The following is a 19,017-nucleotide window of genomic DNA, read 5'->3' as shown; positions in this document are numbered from 1 at the left end:
TTTGTTAAAATTTAGTGAGGTCATTAGAGAAAGACACATACATGTATTTTAAATTAGAAGAAACCCTCATATCTGTTAATGAAAATAACCTCTATCTAAATACTGTTGTTCATTTTACGTCATCCAACTCACACATGACAGTTACCTACATTTTTGTGATATTCCCAGGCACCCAAGAGTGAACCCACAGCTCTCGTAAGTATTGGTAATTGTTGAAAAAATGATTAGCCTCAGCTTCTCTATGGGGGCCATGGACCAAACCATGGTATGATGTGAGTGGTATTTTAATACACTGGTTAGGAGGTGGTTTTAAAATCCACCATTTCATGTGTATAGCTATACTTTTCTTAGGGTTTTTTTGTTGCTTAGCAACCATAGCTCCTTTCATTATGGGCTTTTTGTCCAGAGTGGCCTGTCTGATTTACATCAGTGCATTAGTATTTGCAAGACCTAACTTAATTTACAAATGTTAAGTTTCATTATTGATTAGCTGCAACTAATGATGGCAGACTGAACACCTATTACGACGCAGGTCCTGGCTTTGGTCACTGCAACATTTGGTAAATAAGCAGTCAAGGGCTTTGTGCTGCACTGTTAAGTCCCCATTTGCACAATGAGTATTTGATAACAGTGCAATGGATACAGCTGAGGATTGAGAAAGGAGTTTTGATCAAGGAAATGAGGTAACAGTGGAGAATGCTCAGCTGGTTAAAAACACCCACACACACAGACTGGTTTTATGGATTCCTCATTCTGTTTTTCTACTAATAGATTTTGTTTCCCTTTGATCATCTCCAGCAATGAACTGTACTTGACCCTAAACCACAGACTGCTCCTGCCACTCACAGATCATTTTTGGCTTTTTATATATGACACGTTTGCTGTGATTAAAGAGGGGATTGTATTTAATTATTAAAGGAGTTATGCAGCTTTGCTGGATCATTGCAATTACTAAGCTAAAGCAATGTTCTTAATCAACACTGCTCAAAGGTTTTTGAGATCTAGTGATTCACTTCATGATCCCTTTTACGATTCTCAGTTAATCTCTTTAGTTTAATGGAATTCTCTTAGATGCTTTAAAAAATAGGTTCTATTTTACTATTTTACTTGTATATCAAAGGGCTCTTCTCATTTTGACATTAACTACCTGCATAAAATAGATTAAATCATAAAATTAAGACGTAATAAGCAACGAAATCTCCGGACGTCTTGCTTTTCTGGTGCCAGATTCAGTTAGATCATACACTGTATCTCTCTGTACAACTTGTCAAGGGCCAGGCTGAAGAGTGTCACATGATTATCAATCTGACTTAATTGGCTCATCTTCAAAGAGTTCCATCTCATGGGAATCTTTTGAGATGTGGGTAGAAAAGAGTGTGAGATCCTTCTGATTAATCAAAAACAGTCACAGTAACCTGCTTCTTTCTTTCTTTCCCTTTTTAAAAATATTAAACTTAAGCTTCATTAGACTGATTACCTCAAAGAATATTTAATATATTAGCTCTCAATTAGAGCTCATTCAACAGATAATAAAACAATTTCATTAGGGTGAGAACCCCTGAAGATGGGTCAACCAAGGCTACTACAAGGCTATCACTGCATCTGACTGGTATACTAAATTTGATTCATCATTAGACATTGATGTTATAGTGACTCTGTTTTGGGAGCCTTATGAGGACTTTTAACCTAGAAAATGGCAATGATCTTTTACAGGTTTAAGGATTTTCTTCAAGCTATGACATTTTATAGATCTCATTAAGGGTAATTATGAACCACATTCCAATGTGTCCTACATTACTTTCTAAATATTTGGTCAGCAAAAATGCCATAAATATCTGAAGAGAACTAGTCTCTATCTACTTGCATGTATGTTTTAAGATTCTCAGTGGTCGTGCTATAACACTGGGCAAATGGGGATTGTAAGAATGTAACCAGAAATTTTCTAAACAGCTTTAATCACTTCTCAAACAGTATAAAAGGGCAAGTGCTACACTGCTCGGGTTTTTTCTCTACAGGCTTATTCCTTGCTAAGTTGTGTGGCATTAACAGTAGGTGTGTCAGATTGACGTAACATGAACAAAACTTTATTTTTACGTCTTTGTTATGTTGCTTGAGTGAGATTAAAGCTTTTAGATCAACAGGGTTCCTTGTTATCCTTCCTATTTGTTGCAAAAATGGATTGTGCTAGACCATTGTGAGCTGTGTGTATGCAAAGCTTGTAAAAGTGTTTTGTCTGCACAATGAACCACATCTTGGTCTATTATTTTTTATCCCTCATAGCTCTTGCTCTCTTTCTCTCTGAAATTCCCCACAGCTTAACCTCAGTGGACACAGCTTTTTCCCTGGCTTTTATGTCATTGTCTTGTTGCTCATCCTGAACCTGACCAGAAGCTCCGTACAGTGTTTCCAAAATGGTTGTGTGAGAGAAGTGTGCATGATGGTGTGTTACTAACTGGTGGAGCGAATTAGTCTGGTGGGCCCACAGTGCAGGATGGTGTGGGCAGATCCAGGCAAAAACAAACGCTAAGATGCCAACTCAGCTGCGGTCACCCTCCTCCTCATCCTTCTTACTCTAGTTCACACTCACTTCATCTTTCATGCACTGCATTATCTCTGTCTGCACACCTAGTGTTTGTTAGGCACATTTTACCACAAATATCATCTACAGTGTCGTGTCGAAGTGATGTGCTGGCTACTCTATCAAGTGTGTGGATATAATCACTTTTAGACAATGTTCAAACTCTTGGTTTAAGCTAATTTCAAGCCTCATTTTCCCCTGAAGTGTCCGTTTGTGAAGGTGACTCCTCTGCCTCTAATGCTGGCATCATCTCCCCCTCATCCACTCCTTCAGCAGAATCCTCCTCTTTACTTGCTTGGTCCTCCTCCTCCTCTTCATGAATGGCTGTGATTGGATCAATGCAGTTCTGTTCCTCTTTCTGCTCTTCTTCCTGAACCTCTGAAGCAAGGACCCTTTTCCACATCTCATGGTTTTCCAGAAGGTGCTGTGTGATCTGGCAAAAGACTTTCCTCCTGCTCAGCTTTACGATTTCTCTTCTCTCTGTGAGATTATTTTTAAAAAAAGTCAAGAGTGAGACAAACAGAAAAAACTACTACATATAAAACAAAGCTTATATAGAGTAACTTAAGTGAGGCAGGACTCCATCAAAGCAGAATTGTAATTTCTACTATTACGGTACTTTGACTTTTGTTTAGCGAAAAAAAGCTAAAAACTTCTACGACCCTACAAGATAAAATTATCTCAAACATACAAAGCTACAGGTGACGCATTCTCTTAATATTAAGAAAAATAAAACAAGTTAAAATTAAAGTGGCCTGCAGCAAATGTTTGGGCTCTCTGCATGGTTAGTATTTAGTAGCACTGCCTTTGGCAAGTATCATGCTTTTTTAACCAGCTAAGTGTGCTCCAGTTCTTGTTTGAGGGATATTTGTCCCTTCTTCCATTCAAAAGTCTTCCAGCTCTGTGGGATTGTTGGGTCATCTAGCAAGATCTGATCCTTTTAGGTCAGGAGACTGTGAGGGCCATGGTAAAACCTTCAGCTTGCACCTCTTGAGATACTCCATCAAGGATTTTAATTTTAATCATTATCAAGTTGTAGGAGCCATCTTCTCTTGAATTTCAGCTTTTTTCTACAGATGCTTTTTTGTTTTCTTCATTCTCTCTTCCCTGTGCCAATGGCTCCCATACAATCCTGAAGCACGACTGATTCTCCCACAAGCATAACACTTTTCTTCTCCAAACATACCTTTGCAGATTGCAGCTAATGAATCCCATTTTAACCTTGTTGGTCCACAGGACTTCCTCAGTTTGACCTTCTGTAACACTGACCGTTGTGGTCAGGATATAAAAAAAAAAGTTCTTTTGATTGAAGGCCATGTTTGTGCAGGGATTGCACAGGAGTTGAACAGCATTTCACAGCAAGCCTGACAAAACTTCCTAGAGGTGTTCTACCTATCTTATTATTATTATTTCTCTGATTTGTTTCTCAGTCTTCCAGAACTTTTTGTGAGCACCATTGTTCCTGTTGATGGCCGTTTCCAAATTACACTCTCCACTTAGGAAATCTGTACCTGAATACACTTTTCTATCTCCTCAAAGCTGCTCCTGCTTTGTGGGCATCCATCCATCAGTGTGCATGGCTGCAGATTGTTGGGACAACGTTAGATGGCCTTGAGTATTGATAAAGCTTAGAGAATTCTATCCCCTGACCTTTCCTACTGACGTTGATAAACAAGCCTGCTGAAAAGGAGTGTTTGAAATTCACCGTCACCAGGGCTGCCTGTACCTTTGCATGCCTCTGTGTTATGATGATACACACTATAACAGCTCAGATCTTCTCAAGTCTATGGCGCTCTCACCCACTCTCTGGATAATATTGGCATGGATTTTTGTTTTGTTTAAACAATCAGTAAATTTTCATCGTATAGTCGGAAATACAACAACATACTGCAGGTGCCAGAACCCGAAGATGTGCCGTAATCTGCCATGTCCTCTTCTCCCTCTTGAATATCTGCTCCTTCTTTTGCTTCCGTCTCCTCCTCAGGCGAATCCACCCAACATCCTGGCATAAGAGCGGCAGAATCGTACGAAGAGCACAGGGGTCCCACTATGTGAGTGATGAATGATTCCTGCAGTTTGGCCAGCTGAGGAGCAGAGCGGTCCATGAATGGGCTGATGGGAAGGCCCAAACTTGCTTCTTCATCACCCTAGAAAGGTAACATCAGTTAGATTTGAACCGTTCTGTGACAATTTCTGAAACCAGAGGAGACAGAGAAGTTAGTGAAACTCCAGACCTGTCTTAAAGACATAAAGTCCTGGATGTCTTCAACTTTCCTCCTCCTTAACCCAGGAAAAACTGAGGTCATGGTGTTTGGTCCTGAACCTCTCAGGGATAGATTAGATCATATGATCACTCTAGATGGTATCTCATTAACATATAGTCTCTCTGTGAGGAATCTAGGAGTAACTTTTGATCAAAATCTCTCCTTCAACTCACACATTAAATTAGTCTCTAGAAGTGCCTTTTTTCACCTGAGGAACATCACAAAGATTAGGAAGCTACTGACGCGGCATGATGCTGAAAATTCATGCTTTTGTTACTTCCAGGCTGGACTATTGTAATACTTTATTATCAGGGTGTCCAAACTCCTCTTTAAGAAGCCCCCAGTTGATCCAAAATGCGGCAGCCAGAGTTCTGACAAGTATTGACAAAAGAGATCACATAACTCCTGTAATGGCGTCTCTTCATTGGCTGCCCGTTAAATTTAGAATAATTTGTAAAACCCTTCTTTTGACCTACAAGGTCCTCAGAGGCCTAGCTCCATCCTACCTGGAGGAGCTAGTGATACCTTATCAGCCCAATAGACCGCTCCACTCTCAGAATGCTGGTCTACTTGTGGTCCCCAGAGTTTCTAGGAGTAGAATGGGGGGCCGAGCATTTAGCTACCAGGCCCCCCGCTATGGAAACAGCTCCCTGTCCAGGTACGGGAGGCTGACTCCATCGCTACTTTTAAGATCAGACTTAAAACCTACCTTTTTGAAAAACCTTATTGTTACTAAATCTGTAGTTCCAGTTACTATCATAGACAGACAGATTATCATACTTAGGGGGTCTTCTAATCGTCACATCTTAGCTATGCTGTTATAGGCCAAGGCTGCCGGGGTCCGGAAACATGATCACCTGACAGGCCTCTGTCACCCCACTGGGTCATGGTTTCCTCTCCTCTCCTCCTCTCCTCTCCTCTCCTCTCCTCTCCTCTCCTTTCCTCCTCCTCATCAAGCAGACTAGTTATGTTGATTCCTGTGTAGTTTTTCTGCTCCCCCCCCCCCCCCCCCCCATTTATTTACAGGTATCGCCGCCTTCGGAGCTGCATGATGACCTCCGGCCCCGCTGATCCGTTGTATAGTGTATTTTTGTGTGTGTTTCTGTGCTCTGTGCTCTGTGCCTCTCCTCTCCTCTCCTCTCCTCTCCTCTCCTCTCCTCTCCTCTCCTGTCCTCTCCTCTCCTCTCCTCTCCTCTCCTCTCCCTCTACTCCTCCCTCTCCTTCCCCCCCTCCTCTCCTCTCCTCCTCCCTCTCCTCTCCTCCTCCTCTCCTCTCCTCTCCTCTCCTCTCCTCTCCTCCTCCCTCTCCTCTCCTCTCCCCACCCCCCTCCTTCTCCTCTCCTCTCTCCTCTCCTCCCTCTCCTCTCCTCTCCTCTCTCTCCTCTCCTCTCCTCTCCTCTCCTCTCCTCTCCTCTCTCTCCTCTCCTCTCCTCTCCTCCTCCTCTCCTCTCCTCCTCTCCTCTCCTCCCCTCCCCTCTCCTCTCCTCTCCTCTCCTCTCCTCTCCTCTCCTCCTCTCCTCTCCTCCTCCCTCTCCTCTCCTCTCCTCTCCTCCTCTCCTCTCCTCCTCTCCTCTCTCTCCTCCTCTCCTCTCCTCTCCTCTCCTCTCCTCTCCTCTCCTCCTCTCCTCTCCTCTCCTCTCCTCTCTCTCTCCTCTCCTCTCCTCTACCTGTCCCCCCCTTCTCCTCTCTCTCTACCCAGCCGGCCATCAGCAGGAGGGTCCCCCTACATGAGCCTGGTCCTGCTCAAGGTTTCTTCCTGTTAAAGGGGAGATTTTCCTTGCCACTGTTGCTTGTCTGGGGTTAGGCCCTGGGATTCTGGAAATTTTGATTATATAAGACGCTATATAAATAAAGATTGATTTGATTTGATTCAAATCTTTAAATATTGGAAAGTGGAAACTGATTTACTATATATAAAGTGATATTAAGCAGGGCAGGTCATCAGAAACCAGCCACTAACACAGTCACAACTACCCTGAAGGAGTTAACAGCTTTGGCAGCTCAGATATGAAAAGCTCCAGCACAACGCTCATTGGCCAGAAACTCCATCTATTAAATCCCTGTGACCTGATGACCATTAGAGCTCAGCAGAGACATGTTGGAGACTCCAAAGTGGAACTCCATTTGGAAGCAGATTCGTCGGTCTAATAACTCCAATCATACACATAATGTACTTGCTCGAGTGTATATGAAATATTTTCAAAGCATTTTCAAAGAATTTCTTATCACATTTGAAGAAGCAATTTTTTAATCTGACAGTTGGAGCAGTTTAACAACCAACAGAGGTGTAAAATAGTATTTGCATTAATTTTTTTTAAGTTAATTGTATTGCATTGAAAAAAATTGGATTGCATTCTGGTATTAATAAGTATGTTTCTTCTTGTCAAAGAAGTAAAATACAATGCAGAAGGTGGTTCCTTTTAGCCATTATTTTGTGGCATGCATGTGATTAAAATTTCCAGTTTTTCTGTAATTCCAGGTCTTTTAAAGCAATTGAAGGAAGGCTGCCGAGGGACAAGGGCTCTAATCACTATGGCAACCGGAAGCCTGGACCACATGCTCAATTATCCTCTACATGTGTCCATATGCGTCTGTGCTTGCACTGGCTGTGACCATGAAAGCTTCCTTTCCAACAGAGACCTTTTTATGCCTCACTGAGATGATACAAAGTGCCTGGAGGCAAATTCTGCTTCATGTTATCAGATCACATAAGTAAAATTACCTCAGCCTGACTCATTTAGCTCATCTCTCCTCTGTGCATATACCACACCCTCGGTCTCTCAAAGGCTTTCATGTATTCTACCTAGCACCTTCCTGCTGTAAGGTCATCCATAAGTCCCAATTAGGAATAGGTAAAGGAGAAATAAAAGACTTATAATCATATCAGTCGAAGGTGCTTGCTGCTATCAACTGTACTGAGGTTTTAACTGTACTGTACTGAGGTTTTAATTGTAGCGTTAGATCGTATGTTCATTAATTATGATTGTAACAATGGGTGGGTGGAAATTTATTTAATTAGTTTGAAATTTTGGCACAGATGCAAGCGAAGAACACATCTGGCACAGATTAGAGCCATTTCTCGGAAATTAATTGAGTATTTATGTCCGATCTGTCTCATCATCTCAACCTGTTCTTCACGAACTGGCAGAAAGGACCACTGTTGGTGAAGATGTCCATCCGACTAAAGTCTTGCATGCATTAGAACGACTGTTTCTGTGTCTCTCTAAAAACTTAAAATCTGTCTAATGGTCCCTGAGCAGGAAAGGAAATATCACAGATCTTTAACGGTCCTACACTGGGCTTCATATTAGTTTCGTTTTTAGTATATGTGAAAAATATTTCTAACCCCAAATATTTATACTACATGACATCAACATATGGTATAATTTAACAGCCAAAGGATGGATGGATCATATAATGTTCAAGGTGAGATAATGTAACATTAGATATTGATTATTTCAGTGATCTACTCCTTGAGTGGTACCAAGGTCAAAGTCAAAGCATGCTTTTATAAATGGGTCCTGTCAGGCTGCAGCATACTTGTTCATAGAATTCATTGACGATTCCCTCCGTCCACTGCAGATGCAGCTCCTTACACTTCAGCGGCCCATTGACATCAGCCAGCTTGATGCACATCTGGCACACCAACAATCGATCGTTTTCATTGGTCCAGTCGATACCGGACACGCCATCATCGCCCACCTGGAAAGACGCGCACATGCAGGCTTACATCAAGACAAACCTTTTCAGTTCCCACTGCCTGGATGATTGATGGCTGGGTGATTCTTTGTGCCACAGATCAAAATGGTTACCTTTGCATTGAACTCTGCTAAGAAGTCAAAATGCTTTTTGAGGTCAGTGGCCAGGATGGCTTCAATGACTAAAAACCGGAAGCGCTTGAACTCCACATGTTCAAGGTTTATGAGGAAGTTGTACTCGGGTCGAGATAAAAAGAGGTTCCATGCTGAAGCCGCGTGGTGATTTTCCAAGACTGAACGATCATTGTAAAGAAGAGCCTGCAGTGAGAGGTAGAAATTGAAGAAGAAGAACCACTGTAATCACTCCAAAGGCTTCCTTTGCTGGCCTGAACACATTTCACATTCTGTCCTTGAGGTGGTTGTTCAGGATTATGCTGATTGTACGCAAATAGATGTGGACTTTCCACAGCCAAATGGGGTTTTTATAAATTAAACGTAATATAGCTATTTTAGTGGGAGCAGAGCTGTTTGGCTGTTAATACATATTAGGTTGATTTCAACCTTCGGAATGATTAATTATTTATAAAATGATTTGTCACCTACAGCTTCCGAAGGCGTCAGTGAAATTTATATTGGTTTAGTAATAATTAATAATATTTTGTGGACAGCACTCATTTGTATGAAACCATCACTGTGGTGGGTCCAATACCACAGTCTACACTGGCTTACCTGTGGAGCGCTGGTAGCTACAAGAAAGGCATTGGTTCTTCCCGGATGGTCGTAGTCATGCATGGCAGCAGCAACATACAGGGCCATTAACTCCAGAGCAGGAATCAGGCCAGCCAGGGTTCCATAGCCTTCATCAGCCACAGGGTTCATCTTGGATATGAAGCCTGACGTACTGGGAGTGATACCATTTACTGAGACAGCAGGGAGGGAGAGGGAAGTCAGGGAGTTTGCCTGCTCGAAGATCTAGTTTTCAAGGAAAACTTTAACGAGAGTTATACAGGATATTTAGTCCAACTACATGATATGATTAAGCTAAAATGTCAGTCCAAAACTTTGAAAATAATTAAACTATTTTTATTCTGCCAAGAAATGCAGCATGAGAATAAGTGAGCTTCTTTTATGGCCAACTGTGCCTGAAAGCAGCACATAAGCAAATTAGCTATATGCACAATAAGAATATGGGAATAAGATATTACTGGGTTTCATATATATTACAGGGAACAAAATTCACTTTGTATTGCCAAATCCCCCTTTTACACATCACTCACATCACATCAAATTATTGAATAATCAGGGTTCTTTCTGAAGAAACTTTTTATATAAACCAGATTCCACCCAGCTGGTTCCTTCTATCAACTACCTTATTTGTATGAGCAATTAAACATCAGCATACAGGGCACAGATGTGCGTGCCAACTAGTGCATAAGTGGATAAGAATAGTTATGGAATTCAGCTGGATGCGATGTGTACTTTGTGTAGTAGTCTATTTGGTACATTTATTCCACCCACATCCCACAAGGTTTGTCCTGCTGCATGCGTGAATAAAAACATCTGGCTTAATGCCAGAATTCCTCTGGAATGAATGCTGGAAAAGCAGTGGAAATGTTAATGTGCTAAAATATGGCTATCAGAGAACAGGCACCTTATTCTGACCTCACCTGCGTGTAATCCATTCTCTGCCATCAGGGTGGGCAGACCAGGCACAGGCTGAGTGGTGAGGTACCACACTGCATGCAGCACATCAGTGGCATGAATGCGGTTGTGGTCTGAGAAAGGAACAACCTTTGTTATACTTCACAAATGCCAATATTATCTTTTTACCCCACAGTAACCATTATGCAAATGCACATTAACACTGCCTGAAAGCAGATTGATATGAACAGGGCTAAATAATAATAATAACAAAACAACAACAACAATCATCATCACCATACATCTTAAATGGCCCTGTCATACTTTCATTATTGGAGCCAGCTACCATATTAAATTAATTTTAAATAAAACATTTATTTTGAATAAAATACATACACAAGCCAGGCACCACCTTAAATTCTCAACCATGAGAGAAGATGAGGCCTTTATTTTACTGGCAAAACTACACCCCCGCCTTGTGGCCAATAGCGATATTGCAGAAAACAAACTACTTACAAGGGATGACCCTGTATCCGTTCTCCAAAGCATGGAAGTAGTTCATGAACTCTTGAATGGGAATTTTAAATGTCTCAAAAAGACCCGTGTCCTCAAAAAGCCTGTAAGAAACCTGAGAGACAATACTAAAATTCTTAGCAATCATCTAACAAAGCCAAGGTTCACATAGGTTTTATTGTTGGTATGCAGGTCCCAGACACACAGTAAAGAATATTTACCTGACTGAGGATGCGACCGGTTTCACCCTGAGTTTTCTCCACGAGTTTGAAAATAGGGAAATTCCAGCTACCGAGCTGACTCACCAGAGGTTCCAGTCCTGGCATCAGCAGAGGTTCTGAGGCCAAGACTGGCTTATCCTGTTAGTTAGTAGACAGTAGTGGAGAAAAAGCTAAAATTCTTCATATCATCCAAAATGTGTTCTTTATCCTTTGCTATCTTTCTTTCCATACCAAAATCTGCTGAGACTCTGCAGGATTTCTCACCTCTGGCGATAACAGAAGTGGGTGAAGAACGATGCCCCTCTCTAGAAACTCCTTGCAGTTGTGTCTCTCTTCTGGTGGCTTCTTGCCTCCATCCCCTTCTTCTTCATTCTGTGCAAAGTCACTGCTGTCACTGTGATTGGTCTCGTAGGTGCTGTCGTAAGTGCTGTCATAGTCTGAGGATGCTATGACACGCTCATCTGAGGGGGCATTTTACATGTTAGAAAACCTGTTATCCTCAGTTCAATTATGTGGCTCCCTTATGTCAACCGTTTACCTGGATGGGGTATTCTTTCTCCCTTGTCAACAGATTCCACTGCATGGTTTAGTTGACTATTCAGCGGTCGGTCACAGCTTTCCAACAAGAAAGAAGAAACATTCTGACCAAATTCCAAATTTCATTTTCACCATAATGCACCAGGTGGATGAACTCAACTCATCACCTTCCACAGAGTGATGGAGGTCGCCAATATGGGGTGGTGGAGCTCGGGGCACTCTGGCTGTGAGTTAAGGCTCTGTGGTGCCTCTTGGGAGCTGCAGAGGTTGGGGGGCACTCCGACAGGGTAACAGCTGGCTCGGGTAGCTGCACTGGACACATCTTTGTGGTTGGGCTCGAGACAGGGGTGCCCAGGACAGGAGGAGAGGGACATGGAGAACTGAGGGGTGACACATTGGAGGGGGCGAAACCTGACAACGACAATAATGTTGTCGAACCAGTCATCCAATAATAATGAATCACAGTCAGGTCAGTCCCCAGTTGGTCAATAATAGTAAGTTATGAAAGGTGCCACATGTTCACTTTTAACACCCTTCGTGTGTTTTTGAAGAGCAAGTTATGGTTAAAAACTGGTGACGTCTCAACCAAGTTCATATGTTAAACTTATTTTTCTTGCAGTTGAGATATCAAACCAACTAGTCACCTTTTCCCAACAGAGACAAACAACCAATTTAGAGCAGCTACTTCCCATAGCCCTCAAACTAATCTCATTTAGGATTTCAAGACCACCAACCATTAGAATCAAAATCACCAACCAGTCATTATTCCTGCCAAGTTGAGTGTTTTTGACAAAAAAAAGTTTAAAAAAGAAAAAGTTCCATCACACAAACCTGATCGTGCCAGTGTTTGGCTGTAGAGATGGTTGTAGGCAGCGCAGGAAGCCGACATGGAGCGACTCTTTGAAATGGTCATCATAAGCGAGTTTGCCCACGATTCACTGAGGAGGTGGAAAAAAAAGAACAATATATTTTAGAGACCCTTCTTTCATCAACAGTGCTCACATTAGAATTTCTCCCTTGCAGTGGCTTGAGAATAACCTCTCTGTGGCACACTTGATGCTGGCTGAGCGGTCTCGGCGTAGTGGGCCGGGTTCAATGGTGGGCAAGCCTGTCGCTGAGGTGGTCGTGGTCCAAGTGGATGAAATTCTTCGGAGCAATCCAGGAGGCAAACTCCGCCGTAAGCGCTGTTTCACACACACACACACACACACACGCCCACACACACACACACACACACACACACACACACACACACACACACACACACAGACACAAAATGAAGGGCCCCCAGAAGGGCCGGCCTCAGCACCAAATGGAAGCTCCTATCAGGCATCATAGCGGCTAAGATCAGCAGGCACATGGATCAATACATGAGCAGAGCACAGAAAGGCATAGGGAACAACATCAGAGGTGCCAAGCACCAAAAGCTGGTTGACAGGGCAATTTCCCGAGACTGTAGGATGCGACACACTACCCTGTGCACTGCCTAGATTTATTACAAGAAAGCCTACGACTCAATGCCGCCCACATGGATACTAGAGTGCCTAAAGCTGTATAACATCAACAGGACAATAAGAGAGTTCATCCAGCCGGCCATCAGCAGGAGGGTCCCCCTACATGACCCTGGTCCTGCTCAAGGTTTCTTCCTGTTAAAGGGGAGTTTTTCCTTGCCACTGTTGCTTGTCTGGGGTTAGGCCCTGGGATTCTGGAAAGCGCCTTGAAACAATTTTGATTGTATAAGACGCTATATAAATAAAGACTGATTTGATTTGATTTGAGAACTCCATGAAGCTGTGGAACACGACTCTGGAAGCCAACTCAAATTGCGCGGGTGAGCATCAGATGTGGCATATATAAATGAGATGCTCTGTCCCCCCTGCTGTTCTGCATAGGCCTAAACCCACTCAGCCAGATTATCACCAAGAGTGGCTATGGGTACCAGTTCCGAAGTGGAACAACCATCAGCCATCTCCTCATCAAGCTCTATGCCAAGAATGAGTGTGACATCGACTCCCTGATCCACCTCACTAGGATCTACAGCAAAGACATTGGGATGTCATTCGGACTAGATAAATGTGGGTGGATGATATCTAGAAGAGGAAAGGTGATCGCGACTGACGGGGTTGAACTACCAGAAGGGAACATCACAGATGTGCAGGAGAGCTACAAATACCTGGGGATCCCGCAGGCAAATGGTAACCATGAGGATGCAGCTAGGAGGTCAGCCACAGCCAAATAGCTACAAAGGTTAAGACAGGTCCTGAAAAGTCAGCTGAACGGTAAGAATAAGATCCAGGCCATAAACACCTACGCCCTGCCAGTAATCAGATACCCTGCTTGCATAATACCCTGGCCACTGGAAGAGATACAAGCCACTGACATCAAGATAAGGAAGCTCCTCACCATGCACGGAGGGTTTCACCGTAAGTCCAGTGTCCTGAGGCTGTACACAAAGCGACAGGAAGGGGGCCGAGGACTAGTAATTGTCCGAACTACTGTCCAGGAGGAAACAACAAGTCTCCGAGAGTAGATCAAGAAGATGGCCCCCACTGACCCACTGCTGAGTGAATGCCTCAGGCAACAAAAGCCCACCAAGGAGGAGGAATCTGAGGGGCTATCATGGAAGGACAAGACCATGCATGGAATGTACCACCAACAAATTGAGGAAGTGGCTAATATCGAGAAAACATACCAGTGGCTGACAAAGGTCGGACTGGAAGACAGCACAGAGGCACTACTCATGGCTGCACAGGAACAGGCCCTGAGCACCAGAGCAATAGAGGCCAGGGTCTACCATACCAGACAAGACCCCAGGTGCAGACTGTGTGGAGATGCCCCTGAGACAGTCCAGACACAGCAGGGTGCAAGATGCTAGCAGGCAAGGCATACATGGAGTGGCATAACCAGGTGGCTGGCATAGTGTACAGCAGGGGTCACCAACCTTTTTGAAACCAAGAGCTACGTCATGGGTACCGAGTCGTGTGAAGGGCTACCGCTTGACACACTCCTCTAAAATAACAAATTGTGTGTGTGTGTGTCAATAACTTAGAGTGGGTAACAGAAAAGATCAATATTCAACACTTTATTATTATTAATCTCAGCAATTGTTCAGATGATCACTTCAACATTTGATCAGAAAAAAATGTCGAGTTTTCACCAGACCCTTTCAACCATAAGAAACTAAACCATTTTAACAATTCATAAACTATGTTGAACCATGTTTTAAAAAGTTATGCAACATTTTTAAAAAAAATAACTTTCATATTGAATAAATCTTAACTGAACAAATCTACTGCAATTCTGCTCAAAATCTGTTACATTTTATAAAGACACTTTTTAGCTCAGGGGCCTTCTCTGACTGTAGAATGCTTCCCGGTGGGTAGTTAGCATTAGCATTGTAGCTTTCATGACGCGTAGTGAACCGTCGCTCCACATTGTGCTGCTTCGCCGTCATCACAGTCGTCCCACAAATGCAATGTACACACCTTCCTTTCACAGTAGTAAAAAATTACTCTTCCTCCCATTCACTTTGAAAATGATAAATTTACTGTCTTCTTTTTGCCATGTTTTTGGGGTAGAAAATTGCACTCCACTCACCATCTTCACTGCCCACTAGTTTATTCTCCACAAGCGCAAAGGTTCTTGCATGTGCACAATACTGACCTTTGAACTAGGTCAGAGTTCACCTTCACTTTATTTATATTTTTATTTATTTTGAAGACATTGTCATTTTAAAATCTATGTAGATGCAGGTGTGGTTAAAAAAAAGCAGTAGAAAAAATTTTCTTAGACGCATCTCACTTGCGAGTTTTGCTATTTTTAGAACAGGCTTGCGGGCGACTCACGTGGTCATTGCGGGTGACTTGGTGCCCACGGGCACTGTGTTGGTGACCCCTGGTGTACAGGAACATCTGCACTGAGTATGGACTGGAGGTCCCAGGGTCCAGGTGGGAGACACCCCTGAAAGTGCTGGAGAACAAGCAGGCCAAGATCCTGTTGGACTTCCAGATCCAGACTGACAAGATGGTGGTGGCCAACCAGCCTGACATAGTGGTGGTGGATAAACACCAGAAGACAGTGGTGGTGATAGATGTAGCAATCCCAAGTGATAGCAACATCAGGAAGAAGGAACATGAGAAGCTGGAGAAGTAACAAGGGCTGAAGGAGGAGATGGAGAGAATGAGGGGAATGAAGGCAACAGTGGTCCCAGTAGTGATTGGGACACTAGGGGCAGTAACACCCAACCTGAGTAGATGGCTCCAACAGATACCAGGAACCACATCAGAGATCTCTGTCCAGAAGAGCGCAGTCCTAGGAACAGCTAAGATCCTGCGCAGAACCCTCAGACTATATATATATAGACTAGGTGACAACCAAGAATAGTTTGGTTGACTACTGGAAAGACAGTTTGGCAGCTCGGAATGATGACACCCGGGACAGAATGGGTTAGCACCCTAGCCTGTATCTCTCACGAGAAGGAACCCAAACAAGCTACGGAAAGCCCTACAGAGAAACACCCCCAGGAGATCCCGAGAGGGAGGGGGGATGAGATCCCCAATCGGACGGAACTAACGTTAATGACCCCTGCAATGGAAATGACTACGACAGTGACATGTATCTGCAGCAAGCTGTGCAAGAACCAGCGTGGCTTAAAGATTCATCAGGCCAGAATGAAATGTCTGGAGCGGGAGGTTGAGGTGCAACGCACAGGTCCTGGACCCAGTCCCTCCACGTACCGGACCCTCCTAACCCTAACAGAGTAGTTCAACAGCAGCGGATTAAGTGGCCCCCAGCAAATAGACGGAGTGAGTGGCTGCAGTTTGAGTACCAAGTACCATCTCCCTCTGTAAAGTCTTTGGCCGATTGGGAGTCACAGGAACAGCCAAAAAGAGGGCCATTAAATCCACAAGTGAAGCTGCAGAGAAAGCTACAAGGTGGCTGTGGCTGAAAAAGGCAGATCCGTGGGTTGCTACTGGGACACAAGCCGGGTCTTGATCACCCTGGCTGGGTCGCCTGGGCAAGGGTGTATGATGTTGTAGGACCCGAAACACCCTATGAACCCAGGATACATCACTGATGATGTGTCCCAGTGCATCCAGGAGATGTATCTTTAAGTAAGAAGAAGTATATATATATATATAGTGTGTGTGTGTGTGTGTGTGTGTGTGTGTGTGTGTGTGTGTGTGTGTGTGTGTGTTTGGGTCTCAGTAGGATAATGAGGTAGCATCTTACTGACTTTAACTGCGTAGCACTTGAGTGCACTCCGGCATCATTAAAGTGACTTGTCACTTGCTTGGTAGACTATCGTGCATAGCATCACATGCTTTATTTACTTTACTTGCCATCTTAAGTGCCTGCATACATTTTTGAATCCCTGGCTTTGTAAAAGATTAAAAAGCTCTCTGGATGCCTGTGTGCCATTGTACATTAGAAGAGTGCACACAATAGCAGAGGGGAAGGTGGAAATGGAGGTGGTTCCTGCATCGGGATCGAAAATTTACGTGGGAAATCAACATTTTTTAATTCAGTCATCTCTGCTTAAAGATTAGTCACATTTCCATCAGTTTAATATAATTAGTCAGTTACCTAATTAACAGGAGTATTTAAATGATATTGTGATATAGTAACTAGATGATGATGTGATTGTAAAGTAGTGAAATAGTTTTCTTTTGGAATTAAATTACAATTGGAATATTTACTTAAGTAAATCAAATTATGTTTAGAAATTAATGCAATAGCTATTAAAAAAATAAAAGATAACAATACATAAGTTTATATGAAGATTGACAAGGGAGAGGAACCATTGTCCTACCTATATGGTTGGATGTAATTGTACTTTTGAGATGGTTGCAGGCACAGACAATAGAAAAAAAGAATTAATTATCTGAAGGGTGTACCTTTGGGATGGCCAGCCGCTCTGTTTTTTCAGGCCCGTCCTCAGAGTCAGAGCAGGCGTGCATGTCTGCGGGGAGACGAGGCCGGTGCAGCGGTTGCAGGCTGATCTGGGTGCTGAGCAGGTTTCTGACAGCCTTCAAGGAGCTGCAGGTATTAGGGGGCAATGAGGGGTCTGCCAGCAGGTCCGAGATCAAACCATGGGCTTCTCCCATCACCGCAATGTCCACAACCACACTGGTGCCAGATGACTGGAGGGAAAAGATAAAAATGTATTTGGTCTGTGGTGATGTAATGAACAGCTGAAGATTTAGAATATATTTAGTTGTATAGTGGACATAAAACACATCTGAGGTCATGTGCTGGTTAACTTCTCTTCAGTTTATAACCAATAGAAATGTACACACTTGCACACCAATCGGGATGCACCGAGGAAGTGCATTCAAATGGCGGGTCCCTTCAAAAAGAGCCAAAAGACACGATTTGTATTTAACAACTGCTCAGTCCTAATCAGGGCCACAGAAGGGCTGAAGGCTGCCTAAGCAGTCAGCAAGCAAGAGGTAGTGTTAGGGTTAGGAAAAGGCCCGTGGATAATACTTGCTGTAGAAAATTGGCCATGTGGTGACTGTTTTAGATAAAGCAGGAAAATAAAATAGAATTTTACTGTGCTACAGACAGACATGAAACTGTTTATGTACAAATTATTAAAGAAGCATAGAGAAACAAATCAAACAACAATCAAACAAATCATGGTGATCATGGTGCAATGATGAACAAAAGGAAGCAAACTCTCTGTGAACCTCTTTATATATACAGTGGGACCTCTACTTTATTTTAAATTAATTGGTTCCTGAAAATTACGTAAGTAGAGATGCGTTTTCCATGTAAATGCCCTAATCCGTTCCAAGCCCCTAAAAATTCGGACAATTTTTTTTTTATAAATCATAAAAATGCATCAAAACATGTAACAAATACATGTTATGATTAGATTACCTCACAATAAATGTAGGAATTCAGTGCAAGACTTCTCCAGGAACAAAATGAACTTTATTACAGGCTAATCGTACATTAGCTGTCATTACTAGCAACGAACGTTAACACTTGTGGTAACACCGCCATCTAATGGACAAACATTCAAACACCCACAATATATACCGTGCTGATCGTCGATGTATTACAGCCATATTCTTTGGCGAGATCAACCAAATGCATCCCTTTTTCATGCTTTTCTATTATTTCTTGCTTTGTTTGTATGGACAAACTCTTTTTCACTTTTCTCCATCACTTTCCTGGGTCCATAGCGAATAAAAGTTAAAAAAGAGAGACGCTGGGATACACGCATACCTGTACATATTGACGTCCCTCCTAGCCAATGGAATGACAGGAAGATGCTAGGTGATAGCCAATGGCAGAGCAGCTACAAGCATGTTTACGTTCGCTAAACTCCGCGAGCTGCGAGTAGCAGCGGTAGCGTATTTTTGCCTTTTGTATCCTGAAATTTCTTTCATAACAAGAGGAAATATTTTCCTGTTGAGACGTATCGTAACCTGGAAATTCCGCATGTAGAGACGTTCGTAAGTAGAGGTCCCACTTTCAAACCAGGAAACAAAAAGGAGGAAACAACAACATTTTGATTGCATAATCAAAATAAAGAGATAAAACCTCCAGATAGGC

The 19,017-nt window shown here is 43.0% G+C and overlaps 1 protein-coding gene and 1 long non-coding RNA gene across 3 annotated transcripts in view; one reads left to right on the top strand and one right to left on the bottom strand.

The window, feature by feature from the left end:
• LOC130535001 (uncharacterized) overlaps positions 1 to 8,610 on the top strand; it is an 11,752-nt gene extending 3,142 nt beyond the window's left edge. Inside the window, exons 2-3 of the long non-coding RNA XR_008953013.1 lie at positions 4,563 to 4,733; positions 8,424 to 8,610. This is a non-coding gene — a long non-coding RNA (uncharacterized LOC130535001). The remainder of the gene's footprint in view (positions 1 to 4,562; positions 4,734 to 8,423) is intronic.
• The window catches only part of pde3a (phosphodiesterase 3A, cGMP-inhibited), a 44,413-nt gene that overhangs the window by 1,587 nt on the left and 23,809 nt on the right, over positions 1 to 19,017 (bottom strand). For both annotated transcript variants that reach the window (XM_057049761.1, XM_057049763.1), the window contains 14 exons: positions 17,349 to 17,594; positions 12,490 to 12,635; positions 12,283 to 12,389; positions 11,619 to 11,862; positions 11,453 to 11,529; positions 11,179 to 11,375; positions 10,915 to 11,052; positions 10,697 to 10,808; positions 10,207 to 10,314; positions 9,269 to 9,459; positions 8,654 to 8,857; positions 8,382 to 8,543; positions 4,467 to 4,725; positions 1 to 3,058 (listed from right to left, as the gene is read on the bottom strand). The exon at positions 1 to 3,058 is cut by the window's left edge and continues 1,587 nt beyond it. In XM_057049761.1, coding sequence (XP_056905741.1) covers positions 2,760 to 3,058; positions 4,467 to 4,725; positions 8,382 to 8,543; positions 8,654 to 8,857; positions 9,269 to 9,459; positions 10,207 to 10,314; positions 10,697 to 10,808; positions 10,915 to 11,052; positions 11,179 to 11,375; positions 11,453 to 11,529; positions 11,619 to 11,862; positions 12,283 to 12,389; positions 12,490 to 12,635; positions 17,349 to 17,594 — 2,490 coding nt within the window. In that variant the 3' untranslated portion in view covers positions 1 to 2,759. The remainder of the gene's footprint in view (positions 3,059 to 4,466; positions 4,726 to 8,381; positions 8,544 to 8,653; positions 8,858 to 9,268; positions 9,460 to 10,206; positions 10,315 to 10,696; positions 10,809 to 10,914; positions 11,053 to 11,178; positions 11,376 to 11,452; positions 11,530 to 11,618; positions 11,863 to 12,282; positions 12,390 to 12,489; positions 12,636 to 17,348; positions 17,595 to 19,017) is intronic.

The sequence above is a fragment of the Takifugu flavidus genome, chromosome 12 (genome assembly GCF_003711565.1).
Source record: "Takifugu flavidus isolate HTHZ2018 chromosome 12, ASM371156v2, whole genome shotgun sequence".
Classification (NCBI taxonomy): Eukaryota; Metazoa; Chordata; class Actinopteri; order Tetraodontiformes; family Tetraodontidae; genus Takifugu; species Takifugu flavidus.
The sequence above is the reverse complement of the archived record's forward strand: the minus strand, read 5'-3'. Positions and strand labels throughout refer to the sequence as shown.